At 36.5% G+C, this 24,927-nt stretch overlaps 1 protein-coding gene across 4 annotated transcripts in view; it reads left to right on the top strand.

Moving 5' to 3' along the window:
* Positions 1-578: 578 nt before the first annotated feature.
* The window catches only part of CRMP (Collapsin Response Mediator Protein), a 747,709-nt gene continuing 723,360 nt past the window's right edge, over positions 579-24,927 (top strand). For all 4 annotated transcript variants that reach the window (XM_069838352.1, XM_069838349.1, XM_069838350.1 and 1 more), the window contains exon 1: positions 579-778. In XM_069838352.1, the coding sequence (XP_069694453.1) occupies positions 584-778 (195 nt within the window). In that variant the 5' untranslated portion in view covers positions 579-583. The remainder of the gene's footprint in view (positions 779-24,927) is intronic.

Raw genomic sequence — 24,927 nt, 5'->3', positions numbered from 1 at the left:
TTGCTTCTAGCCACCTCAATTCAAAAAAAGCTAATCTGAATTTTTAAACAAGTTGCTGAAAATGGTTGCCGTTCATTACAATGCAGGCTTCAATTCAGTACGCATATTATTAAAAACATTTTGAAGCATATTCTCTGAAATTGAATTTATCGTTTCTTGAATATAATTTTTTAGTACGATATTATTAATATAGGTTCTTTCTTCTATAGAAAACGCAATCATATTTATGAAACACACTGTACACTGCAGTGTTTACTTCACTGCTTGAAGACTTCGAATGCAACAGTGGCCGTAAGTTTGTGTGTCTGACGGGAGCAAGGACATTAGTGAAGGGGTGGGAGTGAAGTACATTCAGAAATGCAGGTACAATAAAAATGCAAGTAAAAATAAAATGATGTCCCTGTACTTTATATATATTGGGCGGGTGAGAGAGACGGAATGCTCAACGCATGGCTACTTCATAACGGATGTTCCGTTATGAGATTTGTTAGAATAATGACGGACCAATGCGACAATTTGACGCAGTCGCCGACCTCGCTCACTCAGGTTGTGTTGACACTTGGCACAGGAGTTGCGTGGGAGCATGTGTGACCGAAGAGGGTCGAACAGGGCCGACAGAGCCCGACAGGGCTGTCGAATCGATGGGGGCATGCGGAGGGAGGCGGGATGGGGGCTGTGGTGTCGGGAGGAGAAGCAGTATACTGTCTCCAGCCGCTGCATCAACTTGCTCACGTGCTTGCTAGGCCTGACATCTCGTGGTCACGTTGCTAACTACCAGGTAAGTGTTCTACAGGACGTGTTTAATTATATGGCTTGCTCTGTTTTAACGGACGTTTGTTCGATTATTGATCGTCACTCATCGAAATACTTCATGATCGTTATGCTCGTTGCCCCACCCCTAAATAGACGCTTGCTTAGACGACGTCGTGACGCTAGGAGCCTCGTTGCAACGTCGCGGAGCTTCCTGCATGTTCGGTCTTAGCCCCGAAATACACACATCACTGCTATGGCTATTTGTGTAACAAACAGTTTTGCCCATGGGAAAGATGGCGCGCTGCGGAAGCACGTGCTCCACCTACCCCTTGCAGTGGCAAACTGTCGTAACGTCACGTAGCAGGGGTGTCCAATTGATGACCCCTTGCTTTCTCTCTATGATTTTTCCTATCTCAACTTCCCCCTCCACCACCGCCATCACACTGTGAGTCTACGCAATATCCTCGACACTGCCAATAAAATCAAAACAGTCAGCTGTTATCCCCTCCATTCTCCGAATTTCTGCATCTTATGTATAACAAACATTTACAACGACATTTCCCTGTACAAAAAGTACCGTATTTCGTCTGTTTCATTTGACTATCTATATCTGTAAACTCTAGTGGCCAGTTCTTGAATTTATATACTTTTCTTTATCGCTTATTTCATTAATCCATTTTACTATGCTTTTAGACTGTAGTGGTCCAATCTCTGAATTTCCTTATCTTTACATAAGTAAACAACCTTTACGAACCGGGAAGGTATCTAGAAATATCACCACTTGTTTTTCGTGTACCGACTAAACTTTCAAATTATAGGTAACTTTTGCGTTTATCGAGAACTTACTTAGAAAAGGGAACTTTAGTTCTTTTTCGCGTATTTCATTATTTCACGGCGATGTATGCAATGGAGGGGGAAAGGAACCGGCTATCCTACCCCATTATCTCCTGCCCTAGTTGCCTCATAAGTGGTGGCTTCTTGATATCACTTGTGAGATTCAGACCTGTCTTCGACAGTTGACTAAACAATAGGCCTAACATTTACTAGGTCTTTAAACTATTGTGGTCTGTATTTCTTTATATTACTCTAAGTTAAATAGGCTATACGTATTTCATTTTACTATACCTTTAAACTATAATAGTCCGAATTTCTTTATATTAATCTGCAAGTTATCTTTACCTACCGAGAAATTCTCTAGAGAAAGGATTTCACTTCATTTCCACGTAATTTATTATTTCATTTTACTACTTTTTAAACTATACTGGTTTGAATTTCTTTAAATTAATCTGTAAGTAGTAACCTCCACTTACAAAGTTCTCCAGAAAAGGGACTTTATTCATTTCTACTTATTTCATTATTTCATTTGAATAACTGAAGCCTTTTGACTACAGTCATCTAATCTCTGAATTTCTTTATCTCAAACCCCCTCCATTCTCCGAATTTCTGCATCTTAGGTATAACAAACATTTACAACAACATTTCCCTGTACAAAAAGCACAGCATTTCTTTTTTTCAGTTTTCGTCTGTTTCATTTGACTATCTATATCTGTAAACTCTAGTGGCCCAGTTCTTGAATTTATATACTTTTCATTTTCGCTTATTTCATTAATCCATTTTACTATGCCTTTAGACTGTAATGGTCCAATCTCTGAATTTATTTATCTTTACCTAAGGAAACAACCTTTACGAACCTAGAAGGTATCTAAAAATATGACCACTTGTTTTTCGTGTACCGACTAAACTTTCAAATTATAGGTAACTTTTGCGTTTATCGAGAACTTCTTTAGAAAAAGGAACTTTAGTTCTTTCTCGCGTATTTAATTATTTCACGGCGATATATGCAATGGAGGGGGAAAGGAACTGGCCATTCTAACCCATTATCTCCTGGTCCAGTTGTCTCATAAGTGGTGCTTTCTTGATATCACTTGTGAGGTTCAGACCTGTCTTCGGACATTAGACTAAACAACAACATTTGCTATGCCTTTAAACTATTGTGGTCTGTATTTCTTTATATTACTCTGTACGTTACGGCGACCGGATAGCTCAGTTGGTAGAGCAGCTGGCTGCGGACTGGACAGATGACAGGATTTTTTCTCGTTGCCAAACTTTCAGAACGGCCCCGAGGTTCACTCAGCCTCCTATAAAATTGAGTACCTGGTCTTTCCCGGGGGTGAAAGGCAGTCAGAGCGTGGTGCCGACCACACCACCTCATTCTAGTGCCAAGGTCATGGAAAGCATAGGGCTCTACCTCCATGCCCCCCAAGTGCCTTCATGGCATGTTACGGGGATACCTTTACCTTTTTCTTTTTTACTCTGTAAGTTACGTATTTCATTTTACTCTAGCTACCTTTAAGCAACAATAATCCGAATTTCTTTATATTAATCTGCAAGTTATTTTTACGTACCGAGAAGTTCTCTAGAGAAAGGATTTTACTTCATTTTCACGTAATTTATTATTTCATTTTACTACTTTTTAAACTATACTGGTCTGAATTTCTTTATATTAATCTGTAAGTAGTAACCTTCACTTACAAAGTTCTCCAGAAAAAGAGACTTTATTCATTTCTACGTATTTCATTCTTTCATTTGAATAACTTAAGCTTTTCCACTACAGTCGCCCAATCTCTGAATTTCTTTATCTCAGACCTATGTAATAATAATAATAATAATAATAATAATAATAATAATAATAATAATAATAATAATGGCTTTATTTAACCTGGCAGAGTTAAGGCCGTAAGGCCTTCTCTTACACTCAACCAGGATTAAAACTTGCTTACACAGTTGAACATAAAACTGGATCGGAATTAAGTAATTACATACTGATACAATTTAGGTACATAATGAGATCAAAAGAGGTAGTTACATAAAATTTACCTCATAAAATAAAAATAAACATAGTGAAATACATGTTAATGTTATTAGAATCAAATACGAATCACATACAAACAGAAGCCGATAATTCAATAAAAAATGTACACAGTAAAAATAAAAATAAACACATTAGTATACATATTAGTATTAGATTACAATTAAGTAGGATTTGCATAATTAAACCAGAAAACGACAATTGAATAAAATGCACACAAAAAATAGATGTAGACTAATACAGACGTGGACAAATTATTAGACTAAAACGTTTTCTTGGAAACATAATATAATTCGTCATATCAACTATCAGTATAATTCGGAGAGTCTCTATTGTTGTAAATATGATTGTTTACATTTTCTAGTATATTTTTCCAATGGTTAAGTATATTTTTTTACTGGCTGTGTTGGTACTACTGGCGTTTTAATTATATACTGCAGAAGATGTTCTCCCATGGCCTGCAAGAAGCCCGGACATGAACGAAATTGAAAAGCTGTGATTTATACTGAAGAAGAAAGTGAACAAAAAGAGTCTTACAACAAAACATGGACTCATTTAAGCACCGTCTGATATCTGGCTAAATGATGCTGATATTTAAGGAAAGTGTCAAACTTTGGTTTCCAGCATCCCAGAAAAATCAACGTGTTAATAAAGAATAAGGGAATGTTCACAAAATATTAATAACTAAAAGACTAAATTTTCTGTTCATTATTTCAGCACAAAATTCATTTTTGTTCATTATTTCTGCCGATAAATACAGCTTTGTTGCACATATAATTAATTTAGTCTAATAATTTGTCCACGTCTGTATAGGGTGACCAGACGTCCCGTTTATAATGGGATTGTCCCTTTTTTCAGCTTCTTGTCCCCTGTCCCGAGAAAAGTATTCTCGGGACGCCAAATGTCCCGTTTTTTTTAAATGGCGTCCAGTTTCCCTAAATTATTATTAAAATATATCTTTTTCTTTTATGTTATTATGAAAGATAAATACATTAGTGTTATAAACATAATTCAGATTGTAAGTTTTTTGTTAGGAATACCTGGCAGCAATGCATCATCAGAAAGAGTATTTTCACTGTTGAATTCAATTTGGTCTGACGAATGGAATCAGTTTTCAGTTAAAACTATAAAGGCCGTGTTAATCACAAAATGTCATTTCAAAAATGTGTCTTGTATGGACTTCTGTAGTTTCCTGAAGGAAAGGCAAACACTTCTAGAGCAAATTCACTCATCAAAAGAAATATGATGCTGATTGTACAGTTGATCTCCATGGAGAATGTTAAAATAGTTGAAAGGTAATGAGGCAAAATATTTTGTTGTGATACAAGTTCAAAATACAGTGACATGAATATGATGTAAGGTCCAATTAATCTGAAATATTTTTAAACAGATAAGTTAACCTAATTAATCCAGATTAGTTGCAGTATAAAAAAATTGCCAACAATGACTTAAGCCAAGTATCCATGCTAGGCTATGCTAGGTACTCTATTATGTACTTGCATAATTATTATAGCTTAATTATTGTAAACATTGTAGTACTTATTGCTTCAAAATAAATAAAACTGGACTTTATTGCTCACTGGCATTATACTGTATAAACACAAGTAATAATGAATGTTTAGATAAAATTTTATGCATGACAACTTTAATAAGTGTCCCGTTTTTTTATTTTGAAAATCTGGTCACCTTAATGTAATAGGCCCCTATGAGTTTCTTAGAACAAGGACTTGATTTATTTTTCTTATGTTTAATTGTTTTATTTGACTAGACCTTTGAACTGTAGAACTGCAATATCTATTTTATTAATTCTTGATTTACACACTTTTAACACTTGTACATATATCACTAATGATATTAAACCTGTTAAAACGCTGTGTTAGATATTGAAACTATGTGGTACTTCACCCAAGTGACTAGTTTCGGCGTAAAAATCCCGAAAGTAGTCATTTAAGTAAATTGCCATATCCTTTCAATATTTGACGCAGTGAAGATATAAGATTTTTAAAACAAATTTAAATACTTCATTAGTTACTTAGGCATTACATTACATTACATTAGACAATAGTCTTTTACTAATTCCTCTACAAATTTTCTGTTTGTTCTTCCATTTCATTGACGTTTGACTTTTGTCCATTTTTTATTTTCTACATTTTAACCAATATAATGAATCTTTATGAACTGACGGATAAAAATATTATTCTTCCATGTCATTAATTTGTTTATGCCTTTTAAGTATGGTAGTAAAATTAATCTATTTTAACACAGTATGTAACCAATTTTGCAATCCGATTCGTCTAGGAAAGGGAAGTTATTTTTTCTTTCGAATTTCGTTGCCGAAAAATTTCATAGTTGTCCATTTTCTGAATTCCTATGACTTAACCTGTGTATCCAAACTCCTAAACTGAAGAGTTCCCTAGAAAATAAATATTTTAAGGGGAGGTTGTAAGCCCTATCCTCGTCGTGTTAAATTTAGCAACTTCAGGTACACTTATCTCAGAAACTATTCAATCTACATCTAGGGTAAACTAGGGTCTGTTGGACAGTCGGGCATGTTGGACACTCTGTACTTTAACGTGTTACCACGCCACTTGTGGGCACCACATTCTGCTAGAAGTCAATGACGGAAGTAGCCCCACTCGTGCCTACTTCCGTCATTGACTTCTAGCTGAATGTGGTGCCCACAAGTGGCGTGGTAACACGTTAAAGTACAGAGTGTCCAACATTCCCGACTGTCCAACAGACCCTAGTTTACCCTATGAAAATTTGCACACCTGTAGTTGTGATCTTCCTTAACCTACAAACTTTTTCTTAATTTATTAGTTCAGCTAAAAACCAAAAAATGTTAATTTTGATCCAAATCAGCTTACAACCTCCCCTTAAATACTTTGTTTCAATCACCTGGGTTTTTAACTGCAGTGGTACACCATCTGGGCTTAGTTCCTTAAACCTACGTAACGATGCATTACGAACTGTTCTATACAGAAACAGTCTTAATAATTATTTCTCTAATATTTCATTGTTTCCCAAGAGTTCTGCAGGAAGGCACGTGAAAACATCGAATTAAGGCTTCAAGCTTACATCGACTTGAATGGTGCCCAAGTTCACCACTATGTAGGAAATTGGCAAACAATGATTTCAAATATGTTTTCAAATATTTCATACGTTTCATAAAGTAATTATTAATATTTTGTTAAGCGTTTTTATTACTTGATACTTGGGAGGAAATTAAACACACAATAAATATGGGAAATGCCTGTTATTATTCGGTTGAGAAGCTTTTATCATCCAGTCTGCTGCCAAAAAATCTGAAAGTTAGAATTTATAAAACAGTTACATTACCGGTTGTTCTTTATGGTTATGAAACATGGACTCTCACTTTGAGAGAGGAATATAGGTTAAGGGTGTTTGAGAATAAGGTGCTTAGGAAAATATTTGGGGCTAAGAGAGATGAAGTTGCAGAAGAATGGAGAAAGTTACACAACACAGAACTGCACGCATTGTATTCTTCATCTGACATAATTAGGAACATTAAATCCAGACATTTGAAATGGGCAGGGTATGTAGCACGTATAGGCGAATCCAGAAGTGCATATAGAGTGTTAGTTGGGAGGCCGGAGGGAAAAAGATCTTTAGGGAGGCCGAGACGTAGATGGGAAGATAATATTAAAATGGATTTGAGGGAGGTGGGATATGATGATAGAGAATGGATTAATCTTGCTCAGGATAGGGACCAATGGCGGGCTTATGTGAGGGCGGCAATGAACCTCCGGGTTCTTTAAAAGCCAGTAAGTAAGTAAGTTTTTATTACTTCTCAAATATTTCGTTGGCTTAGAGTGTAAACCTGCTAACCGCCAAAAAGGAAATTTTACAAGGGAAGCAAAAAACTGAGTTTCAATTAACTCTGAAACTTTAGGATCAAATCTAAAGTAAAGATACAAATGCCACCTGTACTTTGGATTTGGTCCTAAAGTTTCAGAATTAATTTAAACTTAGTTTTTTGCTTCACTTGTAAAATTTTCTTTTTGGCGGTTAGCAGGTTTACACTCGACGAATTGTCTTTTATTTCGTGGCCACCCGGTAGATTGGTACAATCTCACAGTTTACGATCTGAGGAATAATCCGGATAAAATAACTTTTGCTGTTGTATTTACGTGTAGACTATCGATTGATAAGTCTTCGAAAAAGAAGAATCATTCAGTGTTTTGAAGGACAAACGCGATATAAGCTAATGCTTGTATTATAAACTTAAAATACATTTTATAGGCATTCTGTAGAATTCAGATCTTGTCTCACGCTATACAATGGGGGTAGACACGCCGACAACCCCTTTATGTGAAGCCATAACACAACTGGGTCCAAGATGGGGGGGGGAACTGTCTGTTTTACTCAGTGTTCTTATACAGGGACATCATTTTATTTTTACTTAAATTTTATTGCACCTGAGTTTTTGTATGTACTTCCCTCCCATCCCTTCTATTAATGAAGTTCCAACTGTCCTCCACACAGAACCAAGGTCGCATATAGTACTGAGTTAGTGAGTATAGTACGTTTCAGAAATATGTTCGCATTTTCCAGTGACGAAAGAGCTTTCAATATTGAATCATATTTTCGCACAGGTACTGTCGTCCGTTTGCCTACGTCTCATCCCGATTTCCCCCACATACTTTTACTCGCCCCTCTGTAAAGCTAGTGGCTGAGCTGTCTTGGCTCTTTTCCGAAAACATTAATTTCTGTTGTAATATTGTACAACTGTTTAAAATAACTTAAATAAAAGGGTCTCGTTATGTAATTAACTGCCACGTGATTTACCCTCTTTCTACGATCCTGCGACATAACTACTTGAACGGACAGTAGATAGCATGTCTGAGTAATTTTATCTTTTCGGATCGGGCAGAAGTGAAAATTGAATTTACAGTATGTAAGGTACTCTTTTATAGACTAGGTACAGAATTAGTTCAGCAAGAGTTACTAGTACGAAGGACGAAACTGGTAATTGGAATTAGATGCAATAGTCTATAGTACGATAATAGGCACAGAAGAACTGAAGCCTGTATCGAAATGAATGGCCACCATTTTATGATTAGCCTATTTTTCAATTTAACTTCATTCTCTACATTGTACGCTAATGTGCTGTACACAGTATAATATACACTGCATAATGAATACATTCGCATGGATAACTCTGTTCGTGAGTAAAAACACTTATTCTTAATACAGTACTGTATTATGATTAAACAAAAACCTAATGAAAATTATCGAACTCAAAATCGCGATATTTCCTAGTTTACGTAAATGGATGAACTACTTTTCTACCCTCCTATACTTAGTAAAGTGATTTGTTTGTATTTTACGTCAGTATCATCGAACTCCGTTCGTGGAGGGGTAGCAAACTGTCTTTTCTGTTTTCAACCGTTAATCCAAAGGTATAGCCAGGTTAATATTAAAAATATTAGTAAAAATAAAATGATGTCCCTGTATAAGTTGCTTTTCAAAGTTAGTGGTTCTGTAGCATTTATATGTATAGAAACAGAAATTAATAACGCAGATAACTGGGGAGATAAGAAATAGTTTAATGACGCTAAGTCATCTTTCTACAGATAGAAACTCAATTATGTCATCGAGGAAGAAGTAATTATATTTTATAAAGAAGATGGATATCACGCCATGTAGTGACATGCTTTATCATTCCGTGCTGCTGGAGAATTTTCACATGAAGAGAGAGAGAGAGAGAGAGAGAGAGAGAGAGAGAGAGAGAGAGAGAGAGAGGTCTGGGGTCGACCTCTGGACACACAGTAAGGCGTCGCAGTACCAACATCGGAGGCTATGAACTTTAATTAATTAAGTGATATAAAGTGAATGGCTGTTGGCTGTCCAATCTCATATTTCGCCCCAGGAAGAAATGTATTGCTGACGTGACTGGAAGAAGTGCCTATATCACGAGGACGACGTTGAAGGCTAAATGCTTCCGTTGTCAACACGGTATCTCCATACAAATGAGTTAATGTATAAGTTATCCTATTCGGAGAAATGGACTGTGAGACAGGAAGTAACACTTGTATCTAACGATCAAAGTGTTCAAATTTAAATGCGTAATATTTTGCCCTCACAAATAATGTCTACCACCTCTTTCCCCTCCTCTCGTCTTACCTAACATTCTTATGAAATCACTTCAGTTCCGAGAACAAAACAAGTGGATTCAATATAGAGAATTATTGTGGAGAAACAAAGTTATATGGGTTCATAATCTTCTAGATCAGGCCTGCACAAGGTTTGCGCTCTCCGAACCGGCTCAAGCTCATGAGCGGAATGCAGATATTAGCTGCGCTCTGTATAAGGGTGGACTTGAAGAAGGGGTGATCTCGTACAAAATAAACACAAAAGGAAGTACTATTACGAGTGCTTATGAAATGAATTCCCTTTCAGTGTTTGCAAAACTATCTTGGACTATTATTAATTAATAAAGAAATATTTATTTTACAGAAGTAATAGCAATTCTATAGCTATTTAAATGTACAATATCATTTTGTTATATTTTTATTTATGATGATTATGTCTCGTGACCAGAATATTGTACGAAATGGAAATATAAAAATTGGAGATTTATCCTTCGAAGGGGTGAAAAAATTCAAATATCTTGGAGCAACAGAAACAAATATAAATGACACTCGGGAGGAAATTAAACGCAGAATAAATATGGGAAATGCCTCATATTATTCGGTTGAGAAGCTTTTATCATCCAGTCTTTTGTCAAAAAATCTGAAAGTTAGAATTTATAAAACAGTTATATTACCGGTTGTTCTGTATGGTTGTGAAACTTGGACTCTCACTCTGAGAGAGGAACATAGGTTAAAAGTGTTTGAGAATAAGGTGCTTAGGAAAATATTTGGGGCTAAGCGGGATGAAGTGACAGGAGAATGGAGAAAGTTACACAACGCAGAACTGCACGCATTGTATTCTTCACCTGACATAATTAGGAACATTAAATCCAGACGTTTGAGATGGGCAGGGCATGTAGCACGTATGGGCGAATCCAGAACTGCATATAGAGTGTTTGTTGGGAGACCGGAGGGAAAAAGACCTTTGGGGAGGCCGAGACGTAGATGGGAGAATAATATTAAAATGGATTTGAGGGAGGTGGGATATGATGATAGAGACTGGATTAATCTTGCACAGGATAGGGACCGATGGCTGGCTTATATGAGGGCGGCAATGAACCTTCGGGTTCCTTAAAATCCATTTGTAAGTAAGTAAGTACATCAAAACGAGGTTTTATGCTGTTGGCAGCTGAAAGGAACAGTAGCCTACTGATCATAATGAAACATCTTTACAAATGTTCGATGTTTGCCTTTATTAAAGCTGATTATAGAAAACAGTTGCTCACAAATATAAATGTTGAGCTAAATATAGCTATCATTTTCACAGCCAGCCTGTGTAGTCGTGGATATTATTGCTAATGTTTAGTCTTGTAAAACTCAACCAGGCTAGTAGTATTATTCAAACGATCTTTAGCCCTTAGGTCACATTGAAAAATCAATAAGTTCGAGCTGTAAATCGTTAGATGTTAAATTTTATGTTCCATCTTTTAGATTCCTCCATACTGTACTGTAGCAGTAGGTAAGCAACGTGAAACATTTACTGGGAATAGGCCTACACACTGCACTCCACTAGATAGCTGAGTGGTCGTTTCCCTCTCCTCTACCTATAGCAAGTCTATGTCATTCTGACGTATCTTCCTCTCCGTTTCGGCGAGCGGTAAACACCGCTCTCCCGCTCCGAAGGAGCGCGCGCGCTCGTTGAGCGCTGTTTGTGCAGGTATGTTCTAGATCTTGATCTCGCTTCTCATATTTTTCGCTATTACATCACCAACAATAGAAATAATAACTGAATTATTTAAAATTTTAAAGAAAAAAAATACTGTTTTCGAGAACTGACAATGCCTTGTTTGTTTCTCCTTGGACAAAAGTGTAATTTTTGCAAAATTTCTGTCACTCGTGCCTGAAAATTCTACATTCCTTTTGTTTTAGGAACTTTAACCTCAAAGTTGGGGTGCGGGTTAAGGTGTAACGCCGGAAACCGGAAGGTCGCTGGTTCGTTTACCGATGGGTCATGGATTTTCTAATCCTTCCTACCTCAATAAGGACCTGGGACTTACTCATCTTCTGACAAGAATCAGTACCAGGAGAATTTCCTTGAGGATAAAAACGGCAGGCACGTAGGACTGACATCCCTACTGCCTTTAATGCTGATTGTATGTGCAGGTGGAAGGTTAAGACACCCGGTGGGCTTTCGTACCCTGTAATGGAGATGACAACCTCAAAGTTGAAGTGGAATGAGAACGACTTCTTCGAATAAAATATGTGATTTTGTTTTACTACGCTGAAATGCAGATTGCATGACAGATATGAGTGATCTCTAATAAGATTATATTGTATGACGTTCTGAATCCTAACCTGCGCAGGAAGCATAAGGAATGGCACCATGACGACTATCTTATTAAGGGAACCGGAAACGTCCTCTCTTAACACAGGTTAAATTAGTGATATTTACTGTACCTTTTCTCTAAAACTGTTGGAAGTAGAACACTGAAACATTTACAGCTTATTTCTGACACTCTTATAAGTAATCCGATGTAAGAGTTTTAAAAAATAATACTACTTTATAAATTTATGCATTTTTTCTAAATATGTAAATTTTTACATAATTTTTTTTGCTATATTTGTCAAGAAATCTGCTTTAAAAACCAATATTTTTAAAAACCCCTGTGTAAATTTATGCTACAATACCAATAAATATACACAGAAAATTTGAAATAAATCTAAACACTAGAAGCTGAGATATGGTACACTTTATAGAGAAAAATACAAACTTACGGAAAATGGCTGTCAAAGTTATCAGAACACTCCAACTGCATAATCTTCATTTTCGATAATACATTTTAAAATACAGGGACATCACTTTATTTTTACTAACATTTTTAACATTAACCTGGCTATACTCGGAAACACTGTTACCCCCCTTCCATTACAGGAGTTTAAAGTTGCTAGTGCAATATGTAAACAAATCATTTTACTAGCTATAGGAGGAGAGAAAAGTAGTGTATCCATTTATGTTACAGGGAAATATAGTATTACGATTTTCAGTTTGGTCATTACTTTACAGTATTTTATATTTAAAAAAACAGTAGAATAGTAACAATTTTTTTCACAAACTCAAGTCTTCAGGCGGTTATATTCATTATGTAATGTCTACTTTATTCAGCATATTACTAACCTAATTTATTCCTGAGAATTTTGTGAGCACTTCCGTAATAAACCCCAATTTCTACAGCTAACTTCTTGACCGATATATTAGGACCTCGCTGCATCCTTTCTCTAGCATCTTTTACAGCATCTTCTGTCACCTTTTTTGGCTATCTTACACTTTTCTTCCTTTCTGTACACTCTGTTGCTCTAAATTTATCTACTAGATTAATGACATTTCTACGAAAATATTCCGTAATGATATAATCAGAAAATTGTGAAAAAAAAAAACTGTTGTTCACATTCGGTTACATTGTAATTCCAGTTTCCATCATCGTCCTGCATACCTACAAACAGTAAAACAAAACTCTTGTTTTGTCTTAACATCACATGGCCTTGAGCAACTAGAAATAAATAATAATATAAGTATAACTATACATGATTGTAACCTACCTACTTGCTCATGTAACGCTTTGAGTATATCCTCACGAGTTAAATATTTAGGCATTATTATTGACCAACATTTAAAATGGAACAAGCATAACTCCTTTCTGTGTAACAGATTGCGTAAAACAATCCACAAATTTTCCATTCTACGCTCTTATTTACCTGTTTATGTTCTGCGTACTGTGTACTTAGCTCTGTTTCAATCAATAATTCAGTATGGTATTTTAGGTTGGGGAGGAATGGCAAAATCGACTCTCCGTCCTTTAAATCTGCTCCAAAAAAGAATTATCAAAATTTGTCTATATAAACCTTTTGATTACCCAACAAAATTAATTTTTCAGGAATTTGGCGTATCAAATCTAGAACAAATTTATAAACAAAAATTGCTGATTTACTTCCATAAAAACCACAATAAATTTAAATATGATCCTCATGAATACCAGACGAGACAAAACTACAGTTTCTTTCTAAATACTCCCAAATGCCACACAACTGCTGGATTAAAACACAGCAGAAATTTTGGACCCAAAATATATAATACATTAATTAGAGCTTACCCTGAGCTAAGTACACTTAACACACATAGATTTAAGAAACAAATCAGATTAATTATTTAATTGTTTAAGCTAATTGAGTTAAAATTGTTACTCTAATATTCATGTACTTCTGTATTTTCTATTTGTATATAGACCCTGTTATTATATGCTGTATGTATTTTAACCATTTATTAATGTGATTGTGCTCAATGAACTCTCGTAATTTTGTGATATATTTTGTATAACTGATCTGAACTGCGCCCGAGCACGAGCTTCTGCTCTTTCGGGCTGCAATGCCTAATGTAGCTCAAGTGTATAGTATTAATAAATATTATTATTATTATTATTATTATTATTATTATTATTATTATTATTATTATTATTATTATTATTATTAAATAATGCTGTTAAGTACCGTATCATATTATAGGGTACCGTACTTTCGGTAACACTAATCTTCACTTGTGCTCAGTCCGCACAGATAAATTCAGTTATGCTACACACCATACCTGTGTGAAAATAAACTTCAATAATATAAGCTTTTTCTTCTATAGAAAATGCAACATATTTCTGAAACACACTGTACTCTGTACTGTGTATTTCACTGCTAGCGACAGCGGCCGTAAGTTTGTGTGACTGACGTTAGCAAGGACATTAGTGAAAAGGGTGGGAGTCAAGTACATTTAGAAACGCAGGTACAATAAAAATTGAAGTAAAAATAAAATGATGTCTCTGTATATTTCCGTAATAATAATGTGCATAAATGAATACGTATACCTAGGACAGCTAGTCTCCTTTCATCAGAAGACAGAGAAGGAAATAAAACGAAGGATTTCTCTCGCGTGGAAGGCATTCTGGATTCTCAAGTTCATCATACTGGAGGGAACACTCAGCAAGAAACTCAGAGTAGAAATATTGGAGACCTGCGTAACTCCTGTACTGTTATATGGGTGCCAGACGTAGTCTCTTACTGCCAGACTTCGTAACAGTCTCCAAATATGCCAAAGAAAGATGCTGAGAAAGATACTAGGCTTATCACTGAGGGACAGAGTTCCAAACGAAGTGCTACAAAAGATGGCAGCAATTAAAGATCTAGCACTGCAAGCCACCAACACCAAATGGAAGTGGGGAGGCCATGTTGCACGACTTAGAGACGAAAGATGGACGCAGAAAGTCACACTATGGGATCCCCGCATTGGCAAGAGATCACCCGGAAGACCAAGACGAAGATGGGCCGACCTCTTCAGTGAACGAGTAGGAAGCCATTGGTCAAGCAGAGCAAGACATAGGGAAGACTGGAGAAACATAAGAAGACAAATGAACAGCGACTAAAACCAGTGCGACAGAAACAAGCGAACAATACCAAACTGTGCAGAATGTGAACCAAGTGAACAATTCCACTCTTACGCGGAGTAGCTCACCGCGTGAGACAAATAGAGCTCTCCCTCTATAGGAGGAGGCCTTTGCCCTTAACGGGACATTTTTTTAGGCTAATCATTTCATCATTTCATAAATGATATACCGTTCAGAGAATATAAATAAATTAAAAGAACAAAAATTGAAATTTTGAGCATATTAGAAGGCCCCGGTCCTCTAAGCTGTTCTCAATTATCGGAGAACAGGAATTGACAGTGGTGACTGAGTGCGAACAGCCGGAAACAGAAGAAACATTACAAGAAGACTGCTGTTTCTGAAGAAAGAAGTAACAAACAATGAAATGAGATAATCTATTTTGCAATGTGTACCATATTCCACTTTGAGTATACACATGACAGAGATGGATACATCAAAATATCTAGTAGTATCAGTGAATTATAGTAAGCCACGCATTCTTCATAGAACTTCAGAGAGAATCTGTTCCTCCACCAACAAGCCCAGTCTACCCAGCAGGAAAAGAGAGTCAATAAAACAGAAAGAAGTGCAAGACTTGGAAGAAATGAAGCAGTAGACCCTACATCTCAAGTGAGCTTACGGCATTTTATGAAGAATTTTTCAGCTGACCTACAGATAGTAATGCAACGTTCGATGTCTAGAAAACAGTAATTACATCCCAAGTGAAAAGACTTTTTTCTCTTCATCATTCATGATATTTTCCTGTTCTTTTATTTATAATTATTATACATTTGTTGATTTTGTATGATTTACATTAAAGTAATTCTAGAATAGCACGACAATATCTGTATCGTATTTTATTTGATGCTCGACCATGCCGAAATGTAGTAATTATACACCTGGTAGCAGTCCTTTAATGCATGTCATTAAAGTACATCTACTCATTAAAGTACAGGTCTTCAGCCAATCACAAGTCAGCTTTGTACCGTTATATCGATTATTCTCGGATATGCAATCGACAGACAATTAGCGAAAAGTCACGGAGGCCGGAAATCCAATACTGTCGCAGAAGGTTATGTTCTGTTACTATAATAATTAGCGTTAATTGTAAATAATATTCAAATAAATTCAATTTGTCATCTCGTTTTTCAATTCTAAATCAATTTCCAGGTTATATCAGACTAATGTTCATTCTTATTCTGTGCCAAGGTGAATGACATTCGGCCTCGGAAAAAATCAATACTTTCGCGTCTTCGCACATCTCACAATTCAGGTCAGTTCGCACATAACCATAAAAAGACCTAATTTTCAATACTTTCAAGTTAGAAATATGGTCGAGCATAAAAAGTCGTATGAAACTTGCCTATAATGGTAATTAAGACGCTCGTATGAAAATTATGAAACTCGCTTGCGCTCGTTTCATAAATAATCATACTTGCGTCTTAATTACTACCATTGTAGGCTCATTGCATAATGTACTATTACTTGTTATAAAATTTATTATTTTAAGGACGGCTTTTTTATATGTAGATGAAATTATTGGGGATCATCAGTGTGGTTTTAGGCGTAATAGATCAACTATTGATCAGATATTTTGTATTCGACAGATAATGGAGAAAAAAAGGGAGTATAAGGGTACAGTGCATCAGTTATTCACACATTTCAAAAAGGCCATATGACTGGGTTAAGGGAGAAGTTTTATATGATATTCTTATTGAATTTGGTGTTCCCAAGAAACTAGTTCGATTAATTAAAATGTGTCTCAGTGAAACGTACAGCAGAGTCCGTATAGGTCATTTTCTGTTAGATGCGTTTCCAATTCACTGTGGGCTAAAGCAAGGAGATGCACTATCACCCTTACTTTTTAACTTTGCTCTGGAGTATGCCATTAGGAAAGTCTGGGATAAAAGAGAGAGTTTGGAATTGAACGGGTTACATCAGTTGCCTGTCTATGTGGATGACGTGAATATGTTAGGAGAAAATCCACAAACGATTAGGGAAAACACGGGAATTTTACTGGAAGCAAGTAAAGAGCCAGGTTTGGAAGTAAATCCCGAAAAGACAAAGTATATGATTATGTCTCGTGACGAGAATATTGTACGAAATGGAAATGTAAAAATTGGAAATTTATGATTTGAAGAGGTGGAAAAATTCAAATACCTAGGAGCAACAGTAACAAATGTAAATGCTACTCGGGGGGAAATTAAACACAGAATAAATATGGGAAATGCCTATTATTATTCGGTTGAGCAGCTTTTATCATCCAGTCTGCTGTCAAAAAATCTGAAAGTTATAATTTATAAAACAGTTATGTTATCGGTTGTTCTTTATGGTTGTGAAACTTGGACTCTCACTTTGAGAGAGGAACATAGGTTAAGGGTGTTTGAGAATAAGATGCTTAGGAAAATATTTGGAGCTAAGAGGGATGAAGTTACAGGAGAATGGAGAAAGTTACACAACACAGAACTGCACGCATGTATTCTTCACCTGACATAATAATAATAATAATAATAATAATAATAATAATAATAATAATAATAATAATAATAATAATAATAATAATAATAATAATCCGTGGCGCTACAGCCCGTGAAGGGCCTAGACCGACCAGCCGGCTGCTGGCCTCACGGCCACATGCCGAAGCAGAGATGGACGATCATCCAACCAGAATGGAGGTATCGTGTGGTTAGCACGATGATCCCCCCAGCCGTTATAGCTGGTATTCGCAACCGGATTTCACTACCTATCGTAGCTCCCCAAGTGCATCACGATGCTGGGTGGGCACCGGTCCCATACACTGGCCGAAATTTCATGAGACAATTTCTTCCCCCATGAGGACTCGAACCAGCGCGCATTCCGTAACGCGAGTCCTAGGCGGATGCCTTAGACCACGACGCCACGGCGCGGGACTCACCTGACATAATTAGGAACATTAAATCCAGACGTTTGAGATGGGCAGGGCATGTAGCACATATGGGCGAATCCAGAAATGCATATAGAGTGTTAGTTGGGAGGCCGGAGGGAGAAAGACCTTTGGGGAGGCCGAGACGTAGATGGGAAGGTAATATTAAAATGGATTTGAGGGAGGTGGGATATGGTGATAGAGACTTGATTGGTCTTGCTCAGGATAGGGACCTATGGCGTGCTTATGTGAGGGCGGCAATGAACCTCCGGGTTCCTTAAAAGCCAGTAAGTAAGTAAGTAAGTAAGTAAGTAAGTAAGTAAGTAAGTATGTAAGTAAGTAAGTAAGTAAGTAAGTGCGGTTTTTTACATACAGTATTTTAAATCTCAATGAAACCATAGATGTCCGCATAATGCTTATAATTACTTTAAAAACTAACAACTGTAACCTAGACTATGAGCTCACATATACGGAATTATATTACCAAATACATTTCCTGTAACAATTTTTGTTTTCAATTTTCCACAAATTTACTTTTCCTGACTTACGCCCTTAAAAATATGATTCATTTGTAGATGCCTCGCAGTTCCTTGCCAGAGCTTTTTCCTACAAGTCTGTTTACAATGTATGACGCACAAGCTAGTTTGTTTTTTGCAAGTGTCTTATAATAAATGCCCAGCGTGCTCTGCGTTAGCACGGATACATACATCAACCCGACGTCCCATTGGCTCCCAGATGCACAGATGTATCGGGCCTGTCTCGGAGTCTTCCACAATATGGTCACGAAGACTCTCTACATCTTGCAATGCGGTTGCATACACAAGCGATTTTAAATGTCCCCGCAAATAAAAGCCTAGTGAATTTAGATCGGGAGCGTTTTGGCTACAGCAGCTGTGGCGAAAATGCTATCGTGCGCCGAGCCACTGTGTAACCTGCAACGTGCACAGCACCTATGGAGGGAGGCGGACACCCGAAGGGCAAGTGAAGCAACTGTCTGACATTAACAGTTTTTAATTTTCCTTACGTCAAGCATTTAAATAATAGTACATTATGCAACGAACCTATAATGAAGGTAATTAAGAAGCGAGTATGGATATATTTTTTTAGTAGGTTATTTTACGACGCTTTATCAACATCTCAGGTTATTTAGCGTCTGAATGAGATGAAGGTGATAATGCCGGTGAAATGAATCCGGGGTCCAACACCGAAAGTTACCCAGCATTTGCTCATATTGGGTTGAGGGAAAACCCCGGAAAAAACCTCAACCAGGTAACTTGCCCCGACCGGGAATCGAACCCGGACCACCTGGTTTCGCGGCCAGACGTGCTAACCGTTACTCCACAGGTGTGGACGTATGGATATTTACATGATTATGTCTCGTGACGAGAATATTGTACGAAATGGAAATATAAAAATTGGAAATTTATCACTTGAAGAGGTGGAAAAATTCAAATACCTGGGAGTAACTGTAACAAAATGATATTCGGGAGGAAATTAAACACGGAATAAATATGGGAAATGCCTGTTATTATTCGGTTGAGAAGCTGTTATCATCCAGTCTGCTGTCAAAAAATGTGAAAGTTAGAATTTATAAAACAGTTATATTACTGGTTGTTCTGTATGGTGGTGAAATTTGGAGTCTCACTTTGAGAGAGGAACATAGGTTAAGGGTGTTTGAGAATAAGGTGCCTAGGAAAATATTTGGGGCTAAGGGGGATGAAGTTACAGGAGAATGGAGAAAGTTACACAAGACAGAACTGCACGCGTTGTATTCTTCACCTGACATAATTAGGAACATTAAATCATAATTTTCATACGAGCTTCTTAATTACCATTATAGGCGAGTTTCATACGACTTTTTATGCTCGACCATAATTCTAACTTGATATTATTAATTTTCTTTGTATATGACCATGGCCAATGTCCCGTATGTTGTGAGATGTGCACAGACGCGAAAGTATTGATTTTTTCCGAGGAACAGATGTTCACATTGACCTTGCTGAGCCATAAGAACCTACAGAGATAACATTGAAATTAAATTAGACATCGAAAAACGAGATGACAAATTGAATTTATTTGAATATTATTTACAATTAACGCTAATTATTATAGTAACAGAACATAACCTTCTGCGACAGTATTGGATTTCCAGCCTCCGTGACTTTTCGCTAATTCTCTTTCGATTGCATATCCGAGAATAATCGATACTTGCGGTTTTATAACGGTAGAAAGCTGACCTGTCATTGGCTGAACAGTTGTACCCTGAGTCGTCATTGGCTGAAATACCTGACCTTTAATGAGTAAGTGTACTTTAATGACATGCATTAAAGGACTGCTACCAGGTGTATAATTACTACATTTCGGCATAGTCAAACATAAATTTATATACAGTACAAGGCTACAAACTAATGTTTAGTACGTGTAACGAAGAAAGAAATGAACAAGAAAACGTAGGACACATTATCACAACCTAAAATTAATTGTCTTCAGATTGTCTCTGCGGCAGAGTTTCAAAATCAGGAATTATGTCACTTACTGCCAGTCGTAGTTGATCACGAAGGTATTTGTCTGTCAGTCGTGATCTAAATTTGGTTTTTACTATTTTCGTTGTTGAAAATAATTTTTCACAAACGTAAATTGTAGCGAACATGGCTTCAACAGAGCAAGCGAAAGAACGAAGCTTTAAATATTTATTTTTTGCCAAAGATTTGAAAAGTTCAACATTTGTCAAGTCCTTACATCTAGCTTTCATTTAACATCACATTGTAAATATGTGAGTTTAAATTGAAGATCTAACCGTATTTTCGTGCATCTGCTGAAAAAGGATCGACGTACAGAGATGATGCTGATGATGATGTTGATGATGATGATGATGATAATAATAATAATAATAATAATAATAATAATAATAATAATAATAATAATAATAATAACACTTAACCTTTTAATGTTTCATCAGTAACATGTAGTAACTTATAATGCCGTTTTATGTTATACAACCGTTTTCCTAATAATACTTGTGAACAAATCATACATTTAATATTTTCATCATATTGTAAGCAAAAGAATGCATCCTCCCATCTTACTTGAAACTTTCGTTTTTATAGAGGTACATGGTTTCGAGAGAGACATTGCGGCGATACGCCACTCGCAGGTCAGAGACAAATACAAATGGAACGGAGTTTGACTCCAGTGAGTGAGAGGGTGGGGGTTGTAGGTAGGAAGCAAGGGAAATGCACTGCGAGCCACAATGTGCTCGTGAGTCGCATTTTCGCCAAGGCTGGGCTACAGAATTGGTCCACTTCCACTTCCAGTAATCCGGCAGTCACGGAAATTTCCATTGACTATTACACTCTTACTACGTCATACTACTTTTGACCAATAAAACGGTACGAAAGGACGTATTTCAACCAATCATGGCTGCTTATTGCACAATTTTATCGCGTCCCTAGCATTTGTTTCATGTTTGCCAACATTTGAAACTGCGCTGGTCTGGACGTCAAAAAAATATATATATATATATATATATATATATATATATATAATTACAAACCACTCCAGTCGATGCACAGCAGTTTGAAATATGACTCCCATTGGCATTCAAGAACAAGAATTAATAAAAATCACTGATCATACCTATGCATCTTCTGAAATCCGATTTACAAATAAATGAAGAGCACCATTCGGAAATCCTGAATAAGTTGAATACACCATGTAGGCCTAAATCAACGAGTTCCACTTCTATTACGCACACGTCCAATATAACATCAATTGAACCACCAACCTCATTCAAATTTGAAAATTGTACATTCAATAATTACTCCTTTTAAAATTATTTATGTTTATTTTTTATGTCATCGTCGTTAATTAAAACTTTACTAACACTTGTGTATATTAGTTAGGTTATGTTATAGATTCAGCTATATGATATTATGGATAGTCACGTATCAGAGATTGTTTAATATTAAGATTTATTGAAAATCATCTGTCAAGTGACGTTGATTATTGGGATTCGGATAATTGAAGTGAAATGTTGCATTTTAATAAAAATGAAACTGAATCAACAAAGCCTTCTTGACTAGTAACATTGCCATCGTGTATAATAGATCGAGAACTTCTCGACGAGAATGCATTGCTCACTACTGCCATCTAGCATGCATCTAGCGTAATATTTGTAATGTTGTGATGGTACAATAATACATTTGGAGACAGTTGTATTTTCGTAAGTCAATTAATATTTTATTGTATTGGAGTACTTCGTTACTTCTAATCTTTATATACTTTCTTCTAATCGTGTAATAGTCAATTAAATCCCACTCGAGTTTTGATTTTCTCTAGATAAATCAAAACGTTGAGAAAACTACGAACACGGGCATGAACAGGATCTCCATTGTGCATGAAGTAGAGTCCGGGTTAGCTCACTTAATACCCTAAGGGTGAATCCTAACCATTTTTCCTCTATTACTACATATGCTAGTGGATTTTCTAGCTTCAGGTTGAATTTTCTTTTACCAAATTCGTGTACTGACAAATACAGCAGAACTCAAATTACACTGAACAGCAAGTTTTTACTTTTTATAATAATAATAATAATAATAATAATAATAATAATAATAATAATAATAATAATAATAATAATAGTAATAATAATAATAGTTTTATTTTCCCTGGCAGAGTTAAGGCCATCAGGCCTTCTCTTCCACTCAACCAGGATCAAATCACATACAGAAAAATATATACGGCTATACAAATATTAACTTACAAATAATAATAAACATAATTAAGTAAAAAAGAGAGATTGAATACATATACAAAATCAGTATTAACTTTAAAATAACAATAATAAAAAATACATATACAGGTGTTTAAAAAATACGGGGCATAATTTCAGGTATGTATTTCCCACATGTAGACAATCAAAATAGTTCATTACAACATGTGTCCGGAAATGCTTTATTTCCGAGTTATGGCCTTCACAACATTGAAATTCACCGGAACGTTTTTCTTTCCGCAGGTCGTTGCCGTCAAAGGAGACATTAAGAGGGCACTCTGACAGTTCATTCCGAGGCGAAGGTTACATTCAGTGTTGTGTAGGCGTTAGACTGTGCGACATGTATTCAAATCAAGAGCTGGCAGAGATACACTTCATGTACGGTAAGGCGGACGGCAATGCTGCGCTGGCTCGTCGTTTGTACCAGGAGAGGTACCCACAGCGACAATGTCCAGATCGGAAGACATTTGTACGTCTCAATTACCGGCTGTGCGAGTATGGAAAATTTAACTCTCCTGGTTTAGGAAGGGGACGACCAAGATCTACAACTCCAGAAGTACAGGAGGAGATTCTGGAGGCTGTGAACATGACTCCTTCTATCAGCACACGAAGGGTAGCGTTGCAAGTCAATGTTCCTCATACGACTGTCTGGAGACTGTTGAAAGAGTATCAATTGTATCCTTAGGCCTATCATTTGCAACGTGTACAGGCCCTGTCACCAGCAGATTACCCTGCACGAGTTAGGTTCTGTCAGTGGTTCTTGCAGCAGTGTGGTGTAAATCCGAACTTTCCTGCCTTAGTATTATTTACAGATGAAGCACAGTTCACACGAGATGGCATAACAAATTTCCACAATCAGCATGTATGGGCGTATGAAAACACACGTGCAACTGTTCCATCTCATTACCAGATGCGGTTCTCCCTCAACATGTGGGCCGGTATTATTGGTGATCGATTAGTTGGACCCCATGTACTTGTAAACAGACTTACGGGGCAGGCGTAGACAAACTTCCTGGAAAACACCATACCTCATGTTTTAGAAGACACTCCACTGATCAATCGTCAACACATTCACTTCTTGCATGATGGCGCTCCTGCACACTTCAGTCGTACGGCTCGCCGGTACTTGGATTGAAGGTTTCCTGATCGATGGATAGGTAGAGGTGGCCCAATTGCTTGCCTCCACGCTCACCTGATCTGAACCCTCTCGATTTCTACTTGTGGGGCCATTTAAAATAATTGGTTTATTCGTCTCCGGTGCCTGATTTGGAATCCCTTCAGAATCGAATTGTGGCATGTTCTGAGGACACACACAATACTCCTGGAGTTTGGGATCGTGTTCGCAGGTCAATGAGACATCGATGTGAGGTCTGTATTCAAGCAGGAGGTGGACATTTTGAACATCTTCTGTAATGACAACGACCTGCGGAAAGAAAAACGTTCCGGTGAATTTCAATGTTGTGAAGGCCATAACTCGGAAATGAAGCATTACAACACATGTTGTAATGAACTGTTTTGATTGTCTACATGTGGGAAATACACACCTGAAATTATGCCCCGTATTTTTGAAACACTCTGCATAATAAAAAAAGAGACTGAATACATAATCACAAACGGGAAAATACATTCTAGTATACAAGTATTAACTAAAAAAAAAAGAATTAATACATATGAATATAATCTCACAACTAAAGGAATAGTAGAATTAGTATGATCAGCACAGCACGTGTTACATTGAGACAATGACAATTACCTAGATATTAGTGTTAATGGAAAAATAAAACAATGACTGTGTAAAATAATAGTAATAATCGTAATAATAACAATAAATGAAAATTATACCTAAAAAAACTAATTCTGTGCATTTAAAATATTTCTAAACAACCTAATTTTAAACAACTGAGGACTAAGACTACCCTTGATTTCCAGCGGCAGCGAATTCCATGAGCGGGCCATAGCTATTGGCTATTGTCTTGCTTTGAAATAAAAATAGGTGAATATTACTAATATGTGTGCCCTAAATCTGAATTAAAAATCCAAATTTCCCCATCACGTACCATTTTCCTGGGAAAATGAAT

Source organism: Periplaneta americana, chromosome 10 (genome assembly GCF_040183065.1).
Source record: "Periplaneta americana isolate PAMFEO1 chromosome 10, P.americana_PAMFEO1_priV1, whole genome shotgun sequence".
NCBI classification, from domain to species: domain Eukaryota; kingdom Metazoa; phylum Arthropoda; class Insecta; order Blattodea; family Blattidae; genus Periplaneta; species Periplaneta americana.
The sequence above is the reverse complement of the archived record's forward strand: the minus strand, read 5'-3'. Positions and strand labels throughout refer to the sequence as shown.